The sequence below is a fragment of the Carettochelys insculpta genome, chromosome 7 (genome assembly GCF_033958435.1).
Source record: "Carettochelys insculpta isolate YL-2023 chromosome 7, ASM3395843v1, whole genome shotgun sequence".
Lineage (NCBI taxonomy): Eukaryota > Metazoa > Chordata > Testudines > Carettochelyidae > Carettochelys > Carettochelys insculpta.
In genome coordinates, this window is record NC_134143.1 from 70,315,031 (window position 1) to 70,340,827 (window position 25,797).

The 25,797-nt window shown below is 43.0% G+C and overlaps 1 protein-coding gene across 2 annotated transcripts; it reads right to left on the reverse strand.

Moving 5' to 3' along the window:
• Nucleotides 1–19: 19 nt before the first annotated feature.
• On the reverse strand, nucleotides 20–8,117 carry SFR1 (SWI5 dependent homologous recombination repair protein 1). 2 transcript variants are annotated; one of them, XM_074999895.1, is made up of 4 exons: nucleotides 7,947–8,117; nucleotides 3,287–3,399; nucleotides 2,407–2,799; nucleotides 20–1,017 (listed from the first exon to the last, which is right to left on the reverse strand). In XM_074999895.1, exons 2-4 carry the CDS (start codon nucleotides 3,377–3,379, stop codon nucleotides 826–828), a joined length of 678 nt encoding a protein of 225 aa, XP_074855996.1. In that variant the 5' UTR covers nucleotides 3,380–3,399; nucleotides 7,947–8,117; the 3' UTR covers nucleotides 20–825. The 2 variants fall into 2 exon arrangements, with proteins under 2 accessions (XP_074855996.1, XP_074855995.1); XM_074999894.1 differs by having other exon boundaries at nucleotides 7,937–8,117.
• Nucleotides 8,118–25,797: the final 17,680 nt, after the last annotated feature.

Here is a 25,797-nt window from a genome sequence, read left to right on the forward strand (position 1 = left end):
TGATTTCCCTCATTTGCATTCCTCTTTTGAGAGAGGAATGCAAGTGTAGACACAGCTTGGGTGAAGAGTTTTCAAAAAAAGAAATTCAGTGTAGAAAGATACAACTAAAATAAATGGATGGTCAAAGAGGGGATGATGAATCAGGAATCAGTTTCTCTTACACACTCTCTAATTAACCTAATAAAATACCACTCACAATTTAGAACTAAAATGCAAGAAATAAAAAGTGGAAAATTTATGAGGAATGATTTCAGAAAGGTAAATTAAATGCAACAATTTAAATGCATTAGACACCGTTCTGTTTTTGTTAAGTACCATAGAGTATGCATTGTTTCTGGTATTACAAGAAATGAAGCCAGGTATAAAAACTCAATATTGCATCAGTAACAGATAATATGCAAACACACCTTAACTTAATCCTCACAAAGCTCAGCTGACTAGCAAAATATATATGTGCTGAATTCCTTAACATCTTAGTATAACTAGAAAAGCAACCAACTTGGTCCCGTTATATCAAACAAGAGAATGAACTATGTAAAACTGATCACAGAAGATGCAGCTAGCTGTTTTAAGTATAAACTAACTAGGATTTCATTTTTACATCCACTATTGGCAATTTTCTCAATGAGTAAGTTTCTGCCATATAAATTATGGAGATAATTCCTTTAAGAAAATAACTGCATCTTACAGTATATACATAAGAACAGTGTATTATAACAATTCATTATTGAAACAGTCATGATGGTTTAATTCTTATGAAGCAATCAGGTTATATTCAATCTTTCCTGAATTTTTTTTTACAATGCAGATTTTTGTAATTGTAAATTATATATCTGTAAAGTCTTCTTCTGTTCTACTGTAGTGTAGTAACTTGTCTTCCAATCCAAAATTGTCTATCAACAGAGCAAGGCTCAGTTTCTTGCCATCCGTAGACAAAGCTGACTGCAGTTCATAAAGCATCAACTGGGTGCTGTATCTCCATTTTGTTATCAAAGACTGCAATTCTGATGGGTTATTCTGAAATGGGGAAAAGCTTACTTACTGAGTTGCAAAAATTACAAAAAAATAATGTTTGAAACTTTACAGATATTCTATAATAATTTCATTAACTAAAGTATCCACCAAACAATTACAATCAAAAACTATATGGAGAACGAATTTCAGCCTCTTCTGGAGCGGAATTCATATTATTGTTGCAGAGCAGTCTAGGACAGAAAGTGGGAAAAAACAGCTCATCCATTTAAAACTGGATCAGAAACTTGGGTATCAAAATGCATTTAAGTGAATTAAAATTTGGCACCCCATATCCCACAAAAAGTTGCTGGAACTTTATCATTTACACATAGGATCTCTGCACTTTCAGAAGTATGACATCCTCTAACAATGGTGGAAAATACCTGGTCAATCAACATTGTTTCCAGCAATACCTCCTGCTGCATCCACACTGGCAGCATTCAGACCCAAGAGCATAATGGGGAGGAGGATGCGGGGGTGGCAGGGCAGAATGCATGCACTTTGTTTGTTATTAACCATACCACAATACAACTGTAATATTAGTAAATTACAGCTCTGATTTGGTCTAGTGTAGACAAGACAAAGCATTGGTGGTCTCCCAGTCAGCTGCTGACACTCTTCACAATGAAAGAGAGTAGAAGTCAAGAACAGTTAAAGATATATTTGGAAAAAAACATGAAGTGTTAAAGTCACTGTTGGTCAGTTTCAATTTCAGTTTCTCATGTATTAGCCCAATGCTGCAATAATATAGGTTGGAAATACTACCAAAGAATGTATTTGTTTTCTTAAAAATACATTTCTTTTTCCATTAGCGTGGGGTCAGCAACCTATTTCCAAGGCAGAGTACCGACTTGACTTTTTGACATATGTATGGTCCAAATGCCAGTGATATTTTAAAGTGACTAATAGTCCTACTTACAAGAGCTTCATTAATAAATAAGGTGCAGAGCTTTACCATTAAGGTGGTCTTTGGTAGCATTAGCTGGTCTTTTGTTACCACACAGGCAGTGTGGCTTTGAGCAAGGTCCAGGCTGCATGGGGGAAAAAGGGCAGCACTGTGCTCCCGCCTCATGTGCCAATGAAAATCGGCTCATGTGCACCCATGTTGGGGATCGTTGACACCCCCACTTCCCGCATGAGAGTTTGGTCACAATTTTTTGAAATTTGAAAATAAATTTAAAAGAGAAAAACAAATTAACTTTCAACCCTGCGTTTTCATTAGCTCTATTTTCTACTCGTTTTAAGAATGTGTAAAGTGTCATTTTACAGAACAAAAATTTGATCTGATATTGTCCCTAAATAAATTAGGTCCCCCTTCCTGGCTCCATTACAAAAAATATTAGAAGAGAAAACATTCAGAGCTGAGATTATGTGACCTATTCACCTTCTCACCTTGGATCTGTACATCTTGACCAGCTTAAGTCTTCGAAGCAGCTCTTCCTTCTCTTGGACCTGTTTCAGCAATCTTAATTTTTCCTCCAATAGTTCTTGTTGACTAGGGTCAGCCCCCAACATCACAGTATCTGGAGAATTCTGAACAAGTCTACAGTAATGTCTCTCCTGTAAAGGACTATTCAAACTTGTACGTGCAGCACAGTTCTTCTCCAGGCTTTCACAGCTATCTTGTAATCTAGAACAGGATGTTTTTGCCAGCGGAGCTCCTTGTACAGAAGTGGTGTTATCTTTCTCTTCAATATCTACTTTAAGACGTTTGGCCACACTTAAACTGGAATTAAATGAACGTCTTGCTTTCTTTAATCGCTCTTTAAGTGCTGTGCTCATTGGCTAAAGAAAATGACAAAGGAACAAAAAAGATCAGACAATATTTATGTTAATACATACTGATAATTTGGGAGAAGAAAGGACAAAATGGACTTTAACCTAAGTACTAAATTTACCAACTCAGTTTTTTCAAATCCCCGTATTCCTTATCTGGTGATGGGACTGTCGGACTGATAGGAATAAAGGGATTTCGAAGTTGGCGGGGTCCTTTCGAAAAGGACCCTGTCTGGATGAGCCACGCGGCAGCACAACAGAGCAATTTCAAAGAGCTGCAGCCGGCAGTATGCTAATGAGGTGCTGAATATGTATTTCAGTGCCTCATTAGAAATCTTTGAAATTCCTGTTTGCATGGCCATTTCAAAGTTTGTTTCAGTGTACACATAGATATATTCTGTCCAAGTAGTCCACCAACCTCCAAACATCAAGTAGCAATATCTAACCAAAATGGGAAAACTTCACTAATAGGCTGTCATATAAAACGTTTTCATACCCTTCTCTCAGAGCTAGTCAGAGGATCTAGTGTCCCACAGTCCTTTGGAGAACTGCATAGTGTGGTTGATTTGTCTAACAATGGTGTTTCCATGTTGAGAACGAGTTAATATTCTGTAGGAATAATAGAGACACACATTAATATTCAGAAAAGACATGTAATTTGACAAATCAGGTCCTTTTCCCTCTGCCTAAGGTTAGAACATGATGAAACAGGACCACCAAGTAGCCAGGGAGTGGAGTGGTAAGAACATAACAATACTGCTATCTTCTAAAGTGTTCACTTTACAAAGTCATCTATATTATTTATATATATATATATATATAGGGCCTATATATATATATATATATATATATATAGGGCCTTATTCTGCCGACCTCATTTCAACTGAGTAGCACACCTTGCTCTGTGAGTAGCACTCTTAATTCCAATAGAACAGATGGTGGTGGTACTCAATATAAAGTTGGCAAAACTTGGCTTTTATTGTTAATTTTTATCTTTGTTCTTCATATCAGTCACAGGAGTTCTCACAATTTTTTGACTGTTCTGACAGTTTTTCCTAAATACTCTATTTTAGGGAAAATATGCATATATACACATCCAAATCACTGTAATTTCTGTAGAGCTTTTCTGTAGACCCAATAATTAAAAATAATGTAGTTTCTGTTTTCTAGTAGACCTAAACAGAATAGTAACAAATGAGTGCTATGCATTTCCTTGTCCTTTTTTGTTGTTTTGTTTGCTTTTTAATAGACTTGCTAGCTAGTAAGTCTGCAGATGCAAAAAGTAATGTTTGTTAATATCACATTTCACAGCACACTTCACAGCCTCCCAGCTCAGGTGATAAAGTGGTACTGACAAACATCAATTTTCACAGCAGACTTACTGAGCCCTGGCAAGCCAGAGGACAAATTAAGCCCTCTGTGGGAAGTTGGGTTGGAGCAATGCGATGGTGGCTACCCACAGCTGGAGTCCAGGGGTGGAGCCCGAAGCCCCATGACTAGAGCCTGCTGTCTACCACCCTAGGGCTGAAGACTGAACCTCATCCTGGGTAGGTGGGGAACTCATTGTCTGCCTGCTCCTCTGCTGTTTGTGGCTCCAGAGGGAGGCAGGGCCAAATCCCTGCTGCTGGCCCAACAAGAGGGGTAACTGCCTTTACCTCCCCACTTCCCAAGTAAAGACTCAGAAGGCTGTGGCCACAAGAAAAGCCCCCAGTAAGCGCATTTGAAAATTGCTGATATAGGATCTAATGTACTGCATAGAAAGAATAAAAATAAGAATACAAAACTCATATGGTTTCCAATCTCTATCATAAGCCTCTGTGATTTGCGCCAATGCTGGTGGGCAATCAAACTCTGCAAGGCCAGTGGTATGTACTTTTAAAGAAATAGAATCCATTACCATATACTCGGAAAATGCTAAATCCTGCCATACCTTCTCTTACTCAAATGCAAAATCCTCACCGAAAACAGTCACCCCATAGACTTCAAAACTTGAGCAATGCTTACTACTTGATTGACAAAGGATTACTCCTGTCCATAAAACCTTGAAGAATCCATCCTTCAGTTTGCCCATTTCACATGTAGCAATAAAAGGTTGCTAGGAGCTGCAGAATTTTTATTGTTGAATTATACAAGCAATTATGATTTTTTTAAAAAAGAATAAAACAATAATTATGAAGGGGCTCTGAAAATAATCTAGTATTTTATTTCAAGTGTGATTGTTTTAGGCATGCCCCATGGAAAAAGTGTATTACTCATGCAAATGGAATTTTCAGATTAAATTGAAGCTGCCCCAATTTGCTAAAAAAGCACACTGATTCCACGGTAGGTAGTACTTCTCACACATATCTTTGCATTGATTTGACAATATTTAATTTAGTTTATGTAATGTGGCATAGCTGTGTCGAAGGATGATAGAAAGACAAGGTGAATGAGGTGATATCTTTTGTTGGACCAACTTCTGAAGATTTTGTCTTCCGAAAACAAGAGAAATTTGTCCAATAAAAAAAAAAACACCTCACTCACCTTTTCTCATTAATTTAGTTTGGCATTTCTGAACCACCTGCTAATGCCCAATATGCAGCTAGGAAGCTGTGACTAACATTTGCATTTTAGAAAAAGAATAAAGAAACCCAGTGCCTTTTCTGTAAAAACAAAAAGAGGAGTCGGTACTACATTGGCTCTCACCCCATCCAACACAGGCAATCCCATGTCTCGTGCTGCTGAGGTGCCAGTACTCTGTACAGGAAAGTATCAGCACGAAAAAAGCACTCAAGAAACCTTTTAAAGTTAAGGGCATTTTATACTGCTCATGTAACTTGTTTAGATTTACATGAGGTACTCTCTCCCCACACTAAACCTGCATCTCTCCAAATCCTTTCTGTCTCATACAAGAGAATCCAAGCCAGGTCTGCATGGTTGGGCAGACAAGATTTGTCTTATTTGTCTTACTGCTAAATCAAATCTGTGTTACTTTGTAATTCAAGATTCAGCACATAGTATTCTCTTTTAGGTGTTTTTTTTTTTTTTTTTAAAAGGCTAGTAGTCTGGTGTCTTAGCACCTAATATCTGAAATGGGTAACATTTGCAGATGTAAGAGTGACAAGTTATTTTCACAGCATAGTGGTAAGTTACTCCGCAGTTTGAGCAAGAGGCTAGGAAAATTCCTATAATACATATACCCTATTTCACAGATAAACAGTAAATCTCTCCCTACTAAGCAAGAGAACATTTTTAAACCTGAAAACAACCTTCAACAAAGCTCTCAATGTCTTTCTCAAATCCAATGGCTCAGTGTCAGCCTTTTTGCTGGTTATTCTCTTCTTCAAGAAATTATTTATTCTACTAACACTAGGGGGTTGCGTTATGCTCGCCAAACCTCCTCTCCTCCCAGGGGGTCAGGGAGCCACGCAGCCAGCCTTGGCCTTTCTGGAGGGGTCAGGGAGGTGCTCAGCCAGCCCCGGTCTTCCCAGGGTCCCCTCCTAGGCCCACCTCCCTGCACTGGTCTGTCTGTTGCCCAGGGCGGCTTGGGTGAGGTTGCTTTGGGCAGCTCCAGTGGGGCAGTAAAGGAGGTGGGACAGAGATGGGCTACCTCTGGCCATGGGCGAAAGGAAGAGCTCGGAGCAGCCACCGCCACCACGCCACAGCAGGGAGGGAAGGTGCCACTCAAAGCCAAGCTCCAGCTGTCACTACTAACTCCCCACATCCCTGGGTCAGGCAGCAGGAAGCAGGAGCAGCAGTTTCCCACTCCAGCAGAGGAGAAAGGAGGGCCTGCTCAGAGCTGAGCTCCCACTGCCAGGGCAAAGGTGAGTAGAGGGGCTGGAGAGGGAGGCCCCCTGTGGAAGTTGTGCAACCAGTTCCTGCCTTCCTGGGGAGCTGTGCAACCAGCCCTGGCCTTCCTGGGGCCTCTGCCCCAACCGCTTTTGGTGCCTCCACCTGCTGGGTTGCAGACTGATGCATTTACCTGATGTCATTCTGAAACAGACAAATTTTACAATGCTGCCCAGGTGACCGCTTGCATCTGTAAATGCACCTCTCCACAGGTCTCTGCAATTTTCTTCTGCATAGCAAGAATCCACCCCTTATGAATTAGGAGTGATTTTATTCCCATGCAAACATTTAGATACAAGTAACAGAGAGGGAGCTGTGCTCGTCTATATACTATCAAAACAAAAAAGCAGTCAAGTAGCACTTTAAAGACTAACAAAATACTTTATTGGGTGAGCTTTCGTGGGACAGACAAAGCGGGTCTGTCCCACGAAAGCTCACCCAATAAAGTATTTTGTTAGTCTTTAAAGTGCTACTTGACTGCTTTTTTGTTTTGATTTAGAAACAAATTTTTCCATGATAAATGGAACCACTGGGAAGTAGAGTAGCTCCATCTTTTCCTCAGCTTTGCCACTGACCTAGTGAAGCCTTGGGCTAGTCCCTGCCATGCTTCAGTTTCCTCTACTGTTCAATGGAAATAATGCTGTTTATTGCGCAAGCAGCTTCGAGATGTACATTGGGAAAACACTACAAAAAACTAGGCATTAATAACATGTCACGGTCAGACAGTAACAGAGATAGCCCTGTTAGTCTATATACTATCAAAACAAAAAAGCAGTCCAGTAGCACTTTAAAGACTAACTAGGGGACTGCTTTTTCTATTTATTGGTCAGTGAGCTTTGCTCCCTAATTAGATGCAGAGCTACGGAGTAGCCCACAAGCAGGACCAGTGCTGTCCCCAGTTCAACTGAAATGGGGTAATCCCCGCGCTTCCGTGCTACCATCCTCTGCAGGGCAGCGCCCCCTCACAGCCAATACCAGTTCTGGGAAGGGGGAAATCACCCCAGCACTATGGAGTAACCTCCCATGCTGCCAGCCCCCGCGGGACAGAGCCCCCTGCCAAGGCAATACCAGTGCAGGGGGTGGGGGAGGTCACTTACCGTAATCCCCCACACTGCCAGCCCCCTGCAAAACTCGGCCCCGCTTCCCAGGCAATACCAATGTGTGTGGGGGGGGGAATCACACGCCTAACACGGGGCCAGGCCCCTTCCGCCACGGACAGGGGAGGTGGGACCCCCCCACCAGGCAAGGGGGGGCGGGGTGGATGAGGGGACCCCCAGCACTGCAGGGGGAGGGGCTTCCCCCTCGGTACCTCACGCACCTCAACCCACCCGGCTCTGCTGCGGCCCGACACTCGGTCGGCAGCGTTCCAACGGATCCAATCCGCCGACGCGCGGGAGGAAGGGGCGGGCGGGCGCGTGAGCGAGCGCGTTCAGGAAAGATAAGCTCCGAGGCCGCCCGCCCCTGAGGGGAGCGGAGACAGCGCGTGCACGCGGGCGCGCACAGAGACACTCAACTCGCGCCCTGCGCAGCGAGCCACAGAGAGGCGTGGCCAGAGACGAACGACTCGCGGGCGGGCGGGCGGGAATGAGGAGAGGGAGGCGGGTGGCGCGTGCGCACCTATGGGGCCAGGGGCCTGGGCCGGGTGAGGAGGCAGAGGGGAACGTAGGCGCATCGTTTCGAACCAGGGGGCGCTCGTCGCACCGCTGAGGTACCTGCTCGTTCCAGGACCTCGTGGAAGTATCTGGTCACGCTGGGTGAATAGTTACAGCTCCGCCTAATCCATGGTTAACCTTTAATTCTTGGAAACCCCAGGCCAGGCCTGGAGGGTGGGCAGACCTGAGAGTACAGGTGAGCCGGGGCCATCTCCCCCCCGGGCGCGTAGGGAGGCTAAAATAAAGCCCAAAGGAGCAAAGACAAGAGCAGTCCGATTCTCCTAAAGCCAGAGCTAAATGAGACCCAGCGGTGAAGAGCGAGGAAGAGAGTGTGGGAAGAAAAAGAAAACCAAGCAACGTGACTGGATAAATGGGCACTGAGAGGCAGAAAACAAGGGGAAGTAGATCATAGGGGGAAGTCAGAGGACCAAGTACTTCCCTTTAAAAAATCGTAGGGGAGATCCATACGCATCAGTCTATTCCTTGTAACAAAAATCTATCCCAAGGCCCAGGTGGTTTTCTCTTGAGGCACAAACAGCCCAAAACTTAACTCCACTTGTCCAATTTAAGATCAGATTTAGGAATGGCTGTGCATTCACTTGGTAGTGCCTAAAGACAGAATTTTACTCACTAAGTATGTGCCTAAAGTTCTCTCCATTACATGCAACAGATCTTTGCTCTTGTATTCTCCTCTCTTCTTGTAGGAGTAGACCTCTCAATGAGATCAGAGCAGAATATCGTAGCCCCTCAGTTAAAAATGTTCATATTAAAGTAGAATATGTTTTCCTTCAAGCACATGAACTTTTATTTATCATTTAAATGGACCTTGCCATGTCTGGTGAGTCCAAAACGTAAACTGTGCTTGTATCTGCAATACCAATCATCTAACCATTTTTAAATATGTCAGATTCTATCTAGGTTTACATTGTAAGTTGTCTGCCATGTTTTAGCAAAATACAATTGCACTTTGCAAGTGAGTGGAAATTTGAGTATATAGTAACCATATGGTATGTCTCCAATTTCTCAACAAGTCTTCTATTGTAGTGATACTTTTTTAGATTACTCGTTGTTGTGCAGACATGCTAATATTTCAGTTGCACAGGAAGAAGAGAGTTTTAGATTTTAGATATTGTTGACTCCTCTAAGATTCCATGAAGATTTTGTAAGAAACAGAATGTGAAAAATATAGATACATAGGAGAATTGTTCTATACTTTATTATTATTGTGCGAGCACATAGGGTATGTCTGTACCATGGGTTCAATGCACCGTGATTGATTCTCCAGAGTCTGATTTTGCCACGTCAGTGAAGATAAGGCAAACATCAGTCTCTCTGGACTTGGCCATCGACCCTGGTATTCCACACTGCCGTGTGGAGTAAGGGACACCAGCATGAGCCCAAAGAGCCCTGATCTGCACCAGAGAACAACGTTAGTCTTGATACATCAATTCTAGCTACTCTAATGGTGCGGCTAGAAATGTATATCTGGGGTCAACTTTGATCCCTAGAGTAGAACAGGTCCTAGTAACTGCAACAGAAATCAGGATTCTGTGGTGCTAGCTACCTACACATGTAGAAAGTAAAGACAGCTGCACGTCTAGAAGAATTTATAATCTAAATAGAGTAGACCAGAGGTTCCCAACCTGGGATCCATGAGGCTATCGCCAGGGATCTGTGGGGAAAAAAAAAACAAAAAAAAGGTAAACAAAAATAATAGAAAATCAGTTTTAAATAAATTGCAGACTTACAATAAACTGTTTCTGAATTAAATATCTTTCAATAATGTTATTAATTGTGCTCCAAAAATGTATGTTGTGGCACCTTTGTGTGACAAAACCCTTGCAACAGTTAGAAACATTAACCATACATTCAACATGGATTTGTGCCTGAAATCGGGCTCAGTGAAGAGAAAGGAGACTGATGAGCAGAGTAAATCATCCACAAGTGGAATATCTAATCAGACATAAGTAAATTAAAAGTGAGAAAATACTCCACTGACTACTAAAGTTTGCATTTACTTGGTCTGGCAATGAGGATGAACCGTGACCAATGCGCATTCTGAGGTGTTAGAAAATGAAAACCTAAAACCAGCCAACATTTGCCATCACCTAACACAGGGATATGTTTAGACTTCAGGACGCAAAACAGGGAAAATCCTGATGCATATTTTTGAGCTGCGAGATGAACTGAGAATTTTTCTGATGGACACAAAGTTTGAGCTCACGTTTTGCTTTCATGACTTTAGTTGGTTGGCTAAATTGGCTACTTAGCTGCTGTTTTTGGCCATTTTAATGGTCTCAACCTGAGTCTGCAAAAAAGCAATGACTTCATGTTTTCAAGTTCAAGACAAAATTGAAGTAATGATAACGAAATTAGAATTTTGGTCCAGTCGAACTGATCGGTCAATTCAGGTTGATCATTCATTCAGCAATCTTTCTGACTTTTTGTTTACATTGGAAATGCAGCTCCTCAGGGGTGTTAAACGTACAATCAGGGAGTATGTTCAAAGCCTGAAAACACATCTGCCAGAGACTAAAAACGTCTGGATTAGAAATCTCTTTGAATGCGTTAACAGTGACACCCTTGCTAGTCTAACACCAAAAAAGTAAGAGCCTAATCAAAATGTCTTGTGACAATGCTTTAAAGCTGGTCTTCTCATGAAAGTTCCTCAACGAGTACTGGCTTCACATTGCCAAGTATCCAGAGCTGTCTGAGAGGCCCGCTCAGTTTCTGATGCCCTTTGCAGCAACATATGTCTGCGAATCAGTTTTCTTGGCTCTTGTGGCAATAAAGACCAAATACCGGAGTAGGCTTGTATTGAATCAGACCTGTAAATGAGACTGTCATCGATCCAACCTGACATCCAGTTTCTGAAGTCAATGAAACACTACCAGGGATCTTACTAGGTAAGTCAAATGTTTATCATTTGTTGCTATGTAGGCCCAATCGTTGTGGTAGTTTGTGATGAAATGTGCAATCAAATTATTGTGACATCAGAAATGAGTATGCATTGTTTTAAGTGTTATTTATGTTTCCTTTTTCATTTAATGAAGTTTACATCGTGGGTAGAATTAGCTTTGATGGGCGTCCATGAACGGTTTGGGGAGATGATTGGGGGTCTGTACTAGTGAAAACAATGGGAATCACTGTAGTAGAGAAAGAGTATGAGAAAAGAAATATTACCACTATTCACAGGAGAGCACAGCTACAGAGATACTATGGTACTGATTCAGAATGATGCTGAACCACATGCTTAGTTCCCTTGAAGTCAACGAACTTGCCCATAATTACATAGGAAGTCTGTGGTAGAGCAGGGGACTGAATTATAATCTTTCTGCATCCCAGTCCAAGGCCTTAATTATAAAGCCAACTGTGCTTATGGGGAGTATTGCTAATCAACACTTCATGGCAGCAAGAGAGAGAAATACAAAATCTTCCTTCTCAAAAAGAGCAAGTTCCTGTCGTTTGAGCTACAGGAGAATCTTTATTATCCTTTGCCAATAATATAGGGTTTCTGACGCAGTACAGAGCACTTCTAATTGCATCCAATAAGGGACACTGTTACATATACACAACTAGCCAGCTCATTATAATATACTAGCAGATTATGAATTAATAATGAGTATTGTTTAATTTCTTTTTCTTTTCATAAGCAGAGTGATTTTGTTTAAGCAAAACAACATGGAGGAAATGTAGGGAATTTGCTGGACATTTCAAAACAATTAAAACATCATTTTATAACAATTTTAAGGTATAATAGCAGACTATGATATTGTCCCTTGAACCTCCTTTGGGGTAGTTTGTTAGCTAAAGAATAAGAGACCAAGTGTACCTCCAGTTTAGTTTTCTCTATCCCATTAATACAGGGTTTCCCAAGCTTTATATAGTTGGAGCTCATTTTTTTCAGACCATTTCTGGGGCCCAAAAATATAAATGCATATGAAAAAGAATATAAATGAATATATTTTCACTCTTTATTATTTATTCACAATAATAATAGTACGTAGCAATAATTTGTATATTTTCTAAGGACCAGCATTTTTTTTTTCCAAGGACTGGTACTGGGCCATGGACCACACTTTGGGAAATGCTGCTTTAGTACATTTAGTACAGAGTGCTATCTGGCTCTTCTGTCTTCAGTTTATCCTGGAATCTGTCTGTACATGTTCAGAGCACTGTATAACATGATATTTCTTGTTAATCTTACATTCCTAATAAAGCATTCACATTCAGACACTGGTATTGATTGCACAAGAACATCACCCATATATTCTCTTCCAGGATAAGAATCCACCTTGACCATAGTGACAAAACAGTCAATGTTTATGAGTCAGGCAGGGTATAAGAGTAAATAATATAGATCTTGAATCTAGAAAACCCTGATTGAATGTCATGAATTCTTCTTTCTAAATGTTTCTGCGTCATTACAAAGCCTCTCTTGAAACCAGTTGCAAGACAGAAAGGCTTGGATCTTCCTCATAAGTCTTGTTGGTGTATGATGTGATGTTATTCAACAAACTGAGGTAGAAGTCCAAATCCATGCACAGGGTACCCTCTTTTTTCATTTTCTGAGATCAGTAGATTTTCTGGAAAGCTCCATGCCTTATCCTGACACATAAAGCACACTGCATATTTTCTGTTTCTGGAGGCAATAAGGTGGAGTGTTTTTATGTGCTCAACCACTAGCTACTGAAGAAATTTCCAAAGTCCTTCCCATTACAGTGTGGGCCTAAGGCTGTGATTTTACTGGCTGCACAGTCTAAATGTTTTCTCCGTGAAAAGTGTTCTGACTTGTTTATACCCATACAAGAGAGTATATTAACAGATGACTTTATATGCCACATTCATGGAGTTGTATGAGCTGATGCCAGGTCTAAACATTACCATGTGGGCCAGAGTCTGCCTTCACAATGGTGCAAATGGGCAGCAGTTCCATTGAAGTCAATGGAATTACAGTGTAAAACTAACTCAAGAGCAGAATCCCTTCTCCTTTTTGGGTCTGAGGTTTGTTTGGAGCTTTTTTAGAATAATTTTTAATTTCATAAGAGATCTGTCCTGGAAAGGAAAGAATGGCAAATTACTATACTGCAGGACATTGAAACTCCCAATTAGAAAGAATAAGCTAAATGCCAGCTAAAATGGACTTCCTGATTCCTGTTATTGCTTTATTGCAGGTTACTTAAGGGCATCATGCCAGGTGGTAATAACAGGGAGCAGCAGCAGACTATGTCTTTCCTTTCTGTGTGTTTATAGGATTTTCTCTGGTGTGGTTATGTCAACGATTTTGAACATGTTTGAAGTTTGTACAAGGTTTTAGAAAAAGAGATAGGGAAGGGAAACAATAAACAGACCTCCATTGTTTCTGTGCTTGGGAGGGAATTGATTGAGAATCATTTTAGAAAAATTCAAACTTTTCACATTCTAATCTCAACCCTCTGCCCACAGTAGGCACCAAGCTGGAAATGCTGATACTTTTGATGGTCTAACAAATTCTTGTGTGTTAAGCATTTTTGGTAGATGTTGAATTTCTTAGGGAAGGTTCAGCTTTTGCATTTTAATTTGCAGCTCTAGAAGATGTTAAGTCTTTGTTTTGCATTCTGCTTTCAAAACTTATGCAAAAAACGAAAAAGTGGCATATGAGAAGGATGGCCTAATGGATATTCCACGTGAGAAACAAAAGTTTGGCTTTCAAACTTGAATGTGGTCTCTTTACTTCTGATTCCAAGTCCAGGATGCGAAACAGAATGCTGTAATAATTAAAAAGTTAGCACATAAATACAACATGCCAGTTCATACCAACTCCAATAGGTCCAACTTTAGGGCAAGGCAAGCAAGGAAGATCCCTTGGGCTGCATTCCTTCAGGGCCTAATGCTCCAGTTGATTTCAGCATCTACCACCCATTGGATAGGCCCAATGGGGCAGCTCTGAGCTCAGAATATTTTAAGTTAGGGACATCAGCTGATGTCTGACCACAAGGATATCATGGTAACTAATTGACATTGTATCAATGCATCTCCTTTGCCTTGGTGGCCTTAACATTTCTTCCTCTGGCGGTGGGGCTGTCAGTAAAAGCTACTTTGGAGGGCTTTTGTTATTCATTCTGACTTAGTTTTCAGTATTTACAAAATGCACCTCAGGGTAGGCCCAAGAAGTGTTCCTCCGATAGAAAAAAAAATCGTAAAACGAAAAGAGAATACCTTTCCCTGCCCTCTCTCTGAGCTGTTGCCTTATTATACTGGCTTCTGGGTATCAGTCCTGCCCCAGACAACAGTTAGCTTGAGTGCTTCTCCTGTAGGAGGGAAAGCATCCTTTCACAAAGGTCCTAGGAAAAGTCTTTATTTCCTAGCTGTCACTAACACTATTGCAGATTGTCTCTCATCTCTTCTTGCTCACTTTTACCAAGAGAGGGGTGTGTGAATTAAATGTCATGGGACAGTCCTTAACTGGGCACAGGTATCTCTAGCTAACCTGAAGTAACCTCTTTTCAGCTCATAAAGAAGAGGGCGTTTACCATTCTAGGGCTGGTAAACTAGGTTTTCCTCACACTCTCATAGCTGCCAGGTCTGACTTTGTCACAACTTATACATTAACATGCTGAAAGTAAGAGGATTAATAGCCTATGGAAGAAGGGCACCCTGTTATTCAAAGAGAGCTGAGTTGCAAAGAAGAAAAAGTGGTTGACATCCCTACTGAACATGCATTACGCATAGTGGTATCAGTATAACGCATTATAAAAACTGGCTGTCAAACAGCCTGAGCAGCTGAGGAGGTACCAGGATGATGACCACTAGTGATGATTGTTAGGGGAAAGAAGAGGAAGATAATACAGTAAACCCTCGAGTTATGTGGGGTTTGCATTTCTGCAACCCCTGCGTAATTCGAATTTTCTTGAAAGTGGAAGGGAGACAGGAACCGGGCTGCCACCTGGTTTCCAGCTGCCCTGGGCTTGCAGGACCTGGGAAGCTGTCTAGCCCACTAGGGCTGGTCAGTTTCCTGGCTCCCAGAGTGCCAGGGAGCTGGGAACCAGGGGTAGTTTTCAGGCATCAGCCTGGCTCCTGGCTCCCCTCCACTTGCAGAGAGGAGAAACTGACTAAGGCAGCAGCCTTGGTCAGTTTCCTGGCTCCAGCCAGTGGAGGGGAGCCAGGGACCAGGGGCTGCCTGGCTTTCAGCTCTCTTCCACTCCTTGGAGCCAGGAAACCAACCATGGCTGCTGCCCTGCTCAGTTTCCGCTCTGCAGTCAGAGGGGATCTGGGAGCCAGGCTGCCACCTGGTTTCCAGCTCCTCGCCACTCTGGGGACCAGAAAACCACTCCTGTCGGGGTGGCAGCCTGAATCTCAGCTGCACCCCTGACAGGAGCAGTTTCCTGTCAGGGGCAGCAGCTGCATTAACCCAAGGCACATGCAGCTTGGTTGTGCATTTCTCAAGGGTTTACTGTAATGGACACTTCGGGTTGTTTTGCAATAGATCTTATAAATACAGGGAGGCCTGGCTCATTTTGTCATATCTCTGCCTTTCTGAGTGAAACTGTTTGTAAATTTGCTAAGTATATTAATAAAACTATAATAAATGTAGTGTACATTTTATAGAATCAATGAACTGTAGGATTAGAAGAGACCTCAAAAGGTCATGAAGTCCAATCCCCTGTACCCATGGCAGACTAAGTTTTATCTAGACCATTCCTGTTAGATGTTTGCCCAATCTGCTCTAAAAAATTTACAGTGATGAACAGAGCTGTCTCATCCATGGAAGATGGTGGGGTGGCTGCCCCTAGGCCACGTACTTTTGGGGGGCGCTGTGGTGGCTGGGGGGAGGCCACCCCACCTTGTTCTAGGGATGGGATGGCTCTGTTCATCATATCTTTTGTAGAAGAATGCCTACTTTTAAATCCATTATTGAATATCCAGGGAGGTTAAAATATTCCTCTACAGGTTTATATATGTTCCCATTCCTGATGTGTGTCCATTTATCCTTTGGTACAGAGACTGTCCATTTTGTTCAGTTACATGGCAGAGGGGCATTGGTGGCATATATCACATTAGTGGATGGGCAGATGTATGAGCCCTTGATGTTCTGGCTTATGTGTTTAGAGAGTCAAAGGGATAGCCACAGGAATAGAAGAGGCAATTGAACAGACTGTTCCGGAAGAGGAGAAGGTTAATAAGAAGTGGATTATGTGGGAGACACAGAAGTTGGCTCAAGAGACAAGAGTGCTGAAGATCAGAAGGGATGTTTCCGAGAGGGCAGAACAGCAATACAGGGTGAAATGCAATGAGGTAAGGAAAGTGACCAGAAAGGATAAGGCAAAATTGTTAGAGGAGCAGTGTGAAGTTTCAGAGAGGTATTACGGCGAGTGTAAGTCCAGGAAGTATATAAGATGATTAAGAATATTAATAGGCAGTGGCAGCCAAAGCAGATGGCAATCAAAGATGAGAACGAAGAGGTGCTCATGAACAAGAAGATTACGCCAAGTATAAGGATTTACATTAAGGCCAAGAAAACAAGAGGACACAGCATTTGAAATATCATAAAGAAATATTACGAAGAAAGAAACCAAGTGAAAAGTGATGGAGTGGAAATAGAGACCAAGCAATAATCAATACAACTGAGCATCTGCTCTTATAAAGGAGGGCAGGGAGTTGTGAGTAAACCAGTTTGAAAGGGTCACAATTAGCACTGCTCCTATCAGGGGTGCGGCAAAGAGTCAGGCTGCAACCCCTGACAGGCAGCCCCTGGTTCCTGGCTCCCCTCCACTGGCTGGAGCCAGGAAATGGACCAAGGTTAGAGTTTGCTGTGGAGCATGAGATGGTGATCTGCAACATGAGATTCCAATAAAAGGACTGTAGGAAGTGTACGTGGTGATCAAACAATGGGAAATCCAAGAACATGGTAGATATGATTTTGATAAGAAGAAGATGGGTAACATCAGTACAGCAGGGCCAGACTTTCCAACAAGAGGATATAGACTCAGACCACAGTCTAGTGATTGCAAACATCAAGATAAAACTCAGGAGAAAGTGTAAGACACAGTTTAAAAAAAGAAGAGACATGGTGAAGCTAGGTGAGGAAGAAATAGGGAATGCATACAGAGCAGTGTTCAAAGAGACGATTAGGAATGTGGCCACAGAGGAAGACCTAGGCATAACCTTCTTGTTCATGAGTACCTCTTCGTTCTCATCGTTGATTGCTATCTGCTTTGGCTGTCACTTTGTATTAATATTCCTAATAATTTTATACACTTCCTGGATTACATTCGCCGTAATACCTCTCTGAAACTTCACACTGCTCCTCTAATAATTTTGCCTTATCCTTTCTGGTCACTTTCCTTACCTCATTGCATTTCACCCTGTATTGCTGTTCTGCCCTCTCAGAAACATCCCTTCTGATCTTCAACACTCTCGTCTCTTGAACCAACTTCAGTGTCTCCCACATAATCCACTTCTTATTAACCTTCTCCTCTTCCGGAACAGTCTGCTCAATTGCCTTCTCTATTCCTGTGGCTATCCTTTCGACTCTCTTATCTAGGTCTTTCTCTATGGCCACATTCCTAATCTTCTCTTTCAGCTCTGCTCTGAATACAGTCCCTATTTCTTCCTTGCCTAGCTTCACCATGTCTCTTTTTTTTTTTTAAACTGTGTCTTACATGTTCTCTTGAGTTGTATCTTAATGTTTGCAATCACTAGACTGTGGTCTGAGACTATATCCTCTAGTTGGAAAGTTTGGCACTTCTGTACTGATGTTACCCATCTTCTTCTTATCAAAATCATATCTACCATGTTCTTGGGCTTTCCATCATTTGATCACCATGTACACTTTCTACAGTCCTTTTGTTGGAATCTCATGTGGCAGATCACCATCTCGTGCTCTGCAGCAAACTCTAGTAGTTTCTCACCTAGTTGTTTCTTTCTCCATATCCAAACCTTCCCAGGACTCTCTCCCAACCTTCATTATCTGTTTTGACCTTTTCATCCCAATCTCCTCCAATGATCAACACATCTCTCTTTGGTATCTCCTTCAGTAGCTCAATCTTTTCCTCTGTACTGTCCAACGTGGGTGCACGCACTTGAGCAATTGAGACGTTGAACCGTTTTGCTTTGAATCTCACTACCATCATTCTTGCACTTCCTGGTTTGTATCCTAACAATGTTCCTCTAGCTCTTTTGCTAAGAAGGAATCTGACTCCTGCGTCTTGCTGCATTTCGTTCCCTGACCAAATGACTTTGCAGCTGCACATCTCTCCCGATGCTGTCCAACACATCTCCAACAGTCTAAGTATATCCCAGTGGTATCTCTCCATCTCCTTCTGAAGCAGCTCTAGTTTTTCAGTCACCCCCAGTGTTTGGATGTTCCCTGTTCCATCTGATAATATATGTGGTAGTTGTAATCAGTGTAGATCACCATAGATGGGATTGAACTAGAGAAGTTCCCATATTGGGGAGCAACATAATGTATGATCTAGACTGTAAGAAGGAAGTAGCGACTAGAATAGCAAAAGCAAGAGCGAGTTTGAAGGCAATGGATAAGATCTGGAAAAGCAGTGATTAGCTTAGGAACCAAGCAGAGCATCTTGAAAACTTGTGTATTCAACAGCATATTGTACAGATGTGGAACATGGGTGATAACAAAAGATTCGCAGAGGAGAATATTGGTATTCAAGAGGATTTGTTGTAGAAAGATCCTGAGAATAGGATGGGTACAGAAGGTCACCCACGAGGAATTATATAGGAAAGAGAACCTACTGCAGAAGGTTATACAATGGAAGTTACAGTTATTTGGGCATATTTGCAGAATGAACAATGAATGAAAAATCAAGAACCTGGTATTTGTCATAATGGACAGATCAAACAGAAGAGGCAGACCCCACAGAGAACGGGTAGATAATATAGTAGATTGGTGTGGAGCTAATTTACAGAAACTAAGCCACTTCGCATTGAATAGGGAAAGATGGAAGGAAATAGTGAGGGAGGCACTGGATACCAAGGGTTGCTGAGCCCATGGTTGTTGATGATGATGATATACTTGGCATATATTAGCTACACCAAGTCTTGTTCTTCTGAACACAGAGTATATACAGTAAGGAGATTTAACTGTCATGGGTACAGAGATGGGGGTCATATAATTTCTAGCTGAGTCAGCTTTAAATATTGAAATGCTGTGTTACCTGGCAAAAGGTGCAGACCTCTTAAGAAGAGAGGTTCTGCTATCAACGCATCTGATGTTTACATCCGTGCTGTTAAACAAACGCATATGAAGCCATATGCTAAACTGTGTCCATCTGTAAGGTAAATGAGCTCTGCAACAACTTGGCACAGCCTCACATTGGCAAAATCTGCTCTTCGTCAGCAAAACAGGATATCTTGTACCTGCAGTTACAAGTTTAAAGACTCCTGTAAGACTGCCAAATCATTACTGTCAAAACAACCACTAGCATGAAACGTTGTGCAATTAACATGGCGCGGGATGTATTTTCTACCCTGTGCAATGCAATAAATTTAGTCTCCAAATCAACAGGGCACTTAAAACGTGCATAGAGCTTTTAGCACATGTGTGGTCCCTGTTATGGCCGAGGGGTGTCCTCAAGTGCTTGAATTTACAGATGTAGGCATGAGTCCCTTGCTAAATCAGGTTTGTAGGCAAGTACTGATACTTGATTATTTATTTGTTTTAGGTCCCCATGGTAATGCTTTTGGTCTCTGGTTTTCTGTTCTTCATCTGACCGTGGGGGATGACATTCTCCTGGTGCAGACTGCTAATTTGCAAAACTGTGGACAAATATTGAGTTTAAATTACTTCAATTTATGCTCTGAGGAAAACTTGTTAGCTGAAGTGCAAACCCTTCGGTTGATTACTTTAATTATGGACATTATCAAAGGAGGCAGAAAGTGGTTCCTTTGCAGGTGCTGGGGTGGTAACACATTCCACAGCAACACAGGGCTGGCAACCCAGTGATAAGAATAAATTCACCCAGGATGATTCACCACTACAGGAACACTTGAAATTTGTAACACATGGAGCCTTGATGTTGGTAAGTGAATGCTGCATGTTATCACAGGTTTCAGAGACCGAGTTTGAGAATTAGAGGAATTAACAAGAATCTTTATTACTCTTAAATGAAATGTTTGACTAATAACTAAGTGACCAGGCATATGGCTTTCCGAGACAGAGATGTAGGCGAGGCTAAGATTTTGGGAAAGGCTGAGCTTGTGGTGTCCTTGGTAAGAACAGAGATTTTCCCAGAAGGACATTTAAAAGTTGCTAGACATGCATCAAGTTACGAAGCTCAGACCCAGGCCAGAACATCCCCAAATCTGGGGGCCTTTGATCTTTGGTTCTGCCCATTGTGGAATCAAGGGACCAGTCACAAAGCTTTACCTTAGCTTCCTCTAAGTTTCAGGTAGTCAGATCCTGACTTTTGACTCAGACTCTTTTCTAAAAATAATCTATGTGCAAGATGTTGAAGTGCTAGTTAAGGACATAAACAAAAGCTGCTTTGTCTCAAAGTGCTTGGTATAAGTACTGTTTTTCCCTCCCCATGAGTAGCTGGAAAGTAAATGTACAGATGTCACAGCTTAGCCATCACTCTTTACCTGTTCTGTCTTACCTGTGGTTTTGAAGACATATCTCCTGCCTGGCGCTGGGTTCAAAATGGAAGACAAGTCATTTGTAAAATTAGATCTTGCTGTAGGCAGGGTTATGCAGACAGGAAGAGTAACACAGGGTGATTCCAGGCTAGGATTGTATTTTACTTGAAATAGCTAGCATTAGGATATGAAAAATGGTAAAAGTTTAAATGCGAGCACTTATCTGCATAGATCCAGAACCATATGACACCATACTGCATTTAGCTCTGGTTTCTACCAAAGAAGTTGTTGTGAGAGTTTCCTTGTTACCTTTTTGCTTGCATGTCTGTCAATGCACAACTTTTAGGGTTTTTTTTTTTTTTTTTTTTTACCATTACACTGTCGCATTGACACATTTTTCTGACACACTGGCTGCATCTACACTAGCAGGCTACTTTGAAATAGCCAGCACAACGTCGAAATGGCGCACATCGCGTGTACCCACACCATGCGCTACTTCGACGTTGAAATCAATGTTAGGCGGCGAGACGTTGTAGCCAGACATGAACCCCCCATTTGGCCTTTTCTTCTTCTCCCACCCCCACTGGGAGAGACAGAGAGAGAAACAAGCAAGGGAGACAGGCAGCCTTTGATGTCCTGGGAACGCAGGTGTGCTGTCTCGCCCAGCCTCTCTACTATACACAAAAAACAAACAGTGAATGGGCTAGCTAATGGCCGCCCTTCTGGCTGATCTCGGTAATTGACACTCCTGATCACTACCCCAGGAAGAACGGGGAATCTCCGCCCATCACCTCCAAAGGTGCCCAATTGTCCACAATTCACAGGTGCAAATTGAGCCTTGCACTTTCCCTGGGAAACCTGGGGTTCAAACACATTCCTCCTGATTGGCCACTTGAGACCAGGAAGAAGCCTACATGACAAAAGGGGTATAAAAGGGGTTTGGCAGCCCACCCCCCTTTGAGTTCAATCACCTACACCTGCTGGCCAGGTCTGGAATTAACTCCTGAGACTGGGGATGCCTGGTTCGTATCTACTTCTTCCCGAGGGATTAAGAGAAAGATTCTGGGCCACACCGGATCTAGGAGGCAGGGGTAAAAATTACACCTGTATTACACTTCTTTCCTATAGGAATTGGGGGAAAGACTCTGGTTCCACCAGGTCTAAGAGGCAGGGGTGAAAATCACACCTGCAACGTGCCTTTGTTGTGTACACATTAATTGTATTAGTTTAAGCTAGCTAGTTTGTCTAAAACTTTTCTTAAGTTAAATTGTGTTGTTTCCCCTTTAAAAACCACGAGTACTAACTTGTACTTTAATCATTTGTCGTAGTTAAATTGTTTCTATCTTTGTATAAATAAAAAGTAACCGTTAAAGCCTCTAAGTGTAATTTTCCTCTTGCTGCTGTACCCGAACTAAACACAAACCAAAGAACCCAGCCTGCCCTGGCTGTTTAGCGTTGCTGCTGGTGCGGCATCACCCCCTTTTGCCCCACCGGACCTTTAGCTGGCACCTGGGCATCAGCTCACAGAATTGGCGTAGTGAGCAGGGTTTGTGCTCTTAGTTCCAATACAGCAGCATGAAGCCAGTCACTGATTTCAGCAAGGTAGAAAAGAGCTTTGCCCAGGAAGGTTGGGATGACCCAAAATGGGATAAAGAAATGTTAGAAAGGGAATGGGGAAATCCCGAGGAACTGTGGTTGCAGTTCTGTAGTTGGAGAACTGCTTGTAGAATAAAGCAGAAAAAGGGAAAAGGAGCTTGTATCTGGCTATTTAAAAGTGCCCTACAAGCAGCATGTAACAGCCACGCTAATCTGGAAGCAGAATTAGAAAGAGTAAAAAGGGAAAGAGATGAGTTAGAGCGGCGCTGCCAGAACCTAGACACCTGGGGGCTCCTGCTAAGTAATGATTTGCACCAATTAGAACAGCGCCTCACTCCGTTAATAAAGAAGGAAGGAGCGGAGCGGAGTGCGAGATTAGAGAGCAAGCCCCAAACAATTAATCAAGCTAAAGTAGAGGCTGCTCTCTGGCTAGATCCAGAGGATTGGGATGGGGACATCTGGGATTCCTCTGATGATGAGGTATATTCCACCTATTTCTCCTCTGAGTTAGGAAAAGCCCCATCTACATGAGACCCATCATCACCTACCAAAAAGATCTCACTGAGCAGGGAGAGGATGGGTCTAGCAAAAAGGCAGAGCCACGACCCACCCAAATCACTACCCGCAGCTATGAGCCTGCAGAATTGAGAAAGATCCAAGATGAGTTTGCCAAAAAGCCTGGGGAAGGAGTGATAGAATGGCTAGGCAGAATATAGGATACAGGAGCAGGCCATACACAGCTGTCCTCCCGGGAAAGTGGCAGAGTAAATCTGGGTGCAGGAGTATTCCTTACCCCCAGGAATAAGGAGGGTCCAAAGTCTATTTGGACCTTTGCCTGTAGATGGGCTAGGGGAATCCACTGCGCTGATAGAGGTGAACCCACTGTCACCCCGTGGACAAATGGGGATGAACTTAAAGGAGCCCTGCAGACTGTGTCCATAACAGCTCTGCTCAACCGAACTAGTCCAGAGAATGGGGATGAGGAGGAAAGCCCATGGGAACAGGGGGTAAAAACCAAGGATTTGAGACCAGTGCTTAAAGGGGCTCCTGGACCTCATAGGGCAATAATGTTAGCCACCAGAAATCATGCTCAGAAGCACAACTATTCCTATCAGGAGCTATTTGAACTTATGCTAAGAGACCTCCGAGAGTTTGGAGAAACTGAGGCACCACCGGCCAAAGTTAAGATGCAAAATTTAAAGGGAAATGATAAAAGACAGCAAGAAGGCTTTAAGCCTAGGCGTGAGATAACCCCAGAGAAAAAGGAATTAAGAACTAAACTATGGAAACAGTGTTTAGATCTAGGATACCCCTGAGATTTGCTGCACAGAATGCCAACCGGGAAGCTAAAGCTCCTGGCTACCTTAAAAGGGGCTAAGCAAGGGAGGGAGGCGATTACTCCTAGTGCACCCCCCAGCTCCGATACCCCTTACACGCAGCTGCGGCAGCAATTACAAGAGCTGCAGCCGCTAGTTGAAATTGACCAGGGAAGTTGACTAGCAGGGGAACAAATCTCTCTCTCTATAAATGAGCTCAAACTGGCAGGGAGAGAGAATCAAAGCAATGACCCCCGGATCCTAGTAACAGTAAATGATAAGACTAGTGTCTCCTTCCTGGTAGACACTGGAGCCCAATTATCCATGATTAAGAGAGAGGATTTTTCCGGACCCCCACCTTCCAATCGAAAGCAGATTTTGGTTACTGGAGTGAATGGCACTACTGTGTCTTACCCGCTGGTCAAAGTAAAGCTAGATATCCCTTTAAACCCCTACAGGCAACCCCGGAAACATGAATTAATACTTGGGAATGCCAATATACTTGGTATGGACATCCTAAGGGGCAAGGAGGAAATCATTGGTGGGGAAAGGTGGGCATTTGGAGCTGGCTGCAAGCCCAGCACAACAATCCTGGAGGAGGGGAAAGCTTCCCTCTGTCATGTAAACCTGCTAGCCCAAGCTCCTCCCCTCCCCCCATCAGCTGTGACTAATGTAAAGCAGTATAGGCTACGTCTACACGTGAAGCCTACATCGAAATAGCTTATTTCAATGTAGCAACATCGAAATAGGCTATTTTGATGAGTAACCTCTACACGTCCTCCAGGGCTGGCAATGTCGATGTTCAACTTCGACGTTGCGCAGCACCACATCGAAATAGGTGCTGCGAGGGAACGTCTACACGCCAAAGTAGCACACATCGAAATAAGGGTGCCAGGCACAGCTGCAGACAAGGTCACAGGGCGGACTCAACAGCAAGCCGCTCCCTTAAAGGGCCCCTCCCAGACACAGTTGCACTAAACAACACAAGATCCACAGAGCCGACAACTGGTTGCAGACCCTGTGCCTGCAGCATGGATCCCCAGCTGCCGCAGCAGCAGCCAGAAGCCCTGGGCTAAGGGCTGCTGCCCACGGTGACCATAGAGCCCCGCAGGGGCTCGAGAGAGAGCGTCTCTCAACCCCTCAGCTGATGGCCGCCATGGCGGACCCTGCTATTTCGAAGTTGCGGGACGCGCAATGACTACACGGTCCCTACTTCGACGTTGAACGTCAGAGTAGGGTGCTATCCCCATCTCCTGATGAGGATAGCGACTTCGACGTCTCGCTGCCTAACGTCGAAGTTAAATTCGAAATAGCGCCCGACGCGTGTAGCCGTGATGGGCGCTATTTCGAAGTTAGTGCCGCTACTTCGAAGTAGCGTGCACGTGTAGACACGGCTATAATGTCCCAGCTGAAGCTGTGGCTCCTGTAACAGAATTGATTAAAGACCTAAAGAAACGGGGAATATTAATTCGGACACACTCCCCATACAATTCACCAGTGTGGCCAGTAAAGAAGCCTAATGGCAAATGGAGGCTCACTGTAGACTACCACAAACTGAATAGCAACACTGGACCCCTAACTGCAGCAGTCCCCAGTATAATAGACATTGTAAATAACATACAAACCTGGAACGAACAGTGGCTATCTGTACTGGATGTAAAGGACATGTTTTTCATGGTCCCCCTACAGCCTGCAGATCAGGACAGATTTGCTTTCACCTGAAAAGGCGTCCAATATACTTTCACTAGGATGCCACAGGGATTCAAACATTCACCTACAATATGCCACGGTGCATTATCAAAAGTCCTAGATGGTTTGACCATGCCACATAATGTCCAAATACTACAGTATATTGATGACATTTTGATTGGTGGGGATTCATGTGAGGAAGTACAGAAAGCCATGGACAGGGTAAAGACAGCACTAGAAAACCTTGGATTAGATTTACCTCCGGATAAGTGCCAAGGTCCCTCCCAGGAGGTAAAATTCCTAGGCACTGCCTGGATGGGAGGGAGAAGGTCAGTGTCTGATAAAAC

Coding starts and splice junctions, on each gene's coding strand:
- SFR1 (XM_074999895.1), bottom strand. CDS start 3,379: ATGGAAACACCATTGTTAGACAAATCAACCACACTATGCAGTTCTCCA. Junction 2,800..3,286: donor TGACTAGCTCTGAGAGAAGG/GTATGAAAACGT, acceptor CATTTTCTTTAG/CCAATGAGCACAGCACTTAA. Junction 1,018..2,406: donor TCAAGATGTACAGATCCAAG/GTGAGAAGGTGA, acceptor TCCCCATTTCAG/AATAACCCATCAGAATTGCA.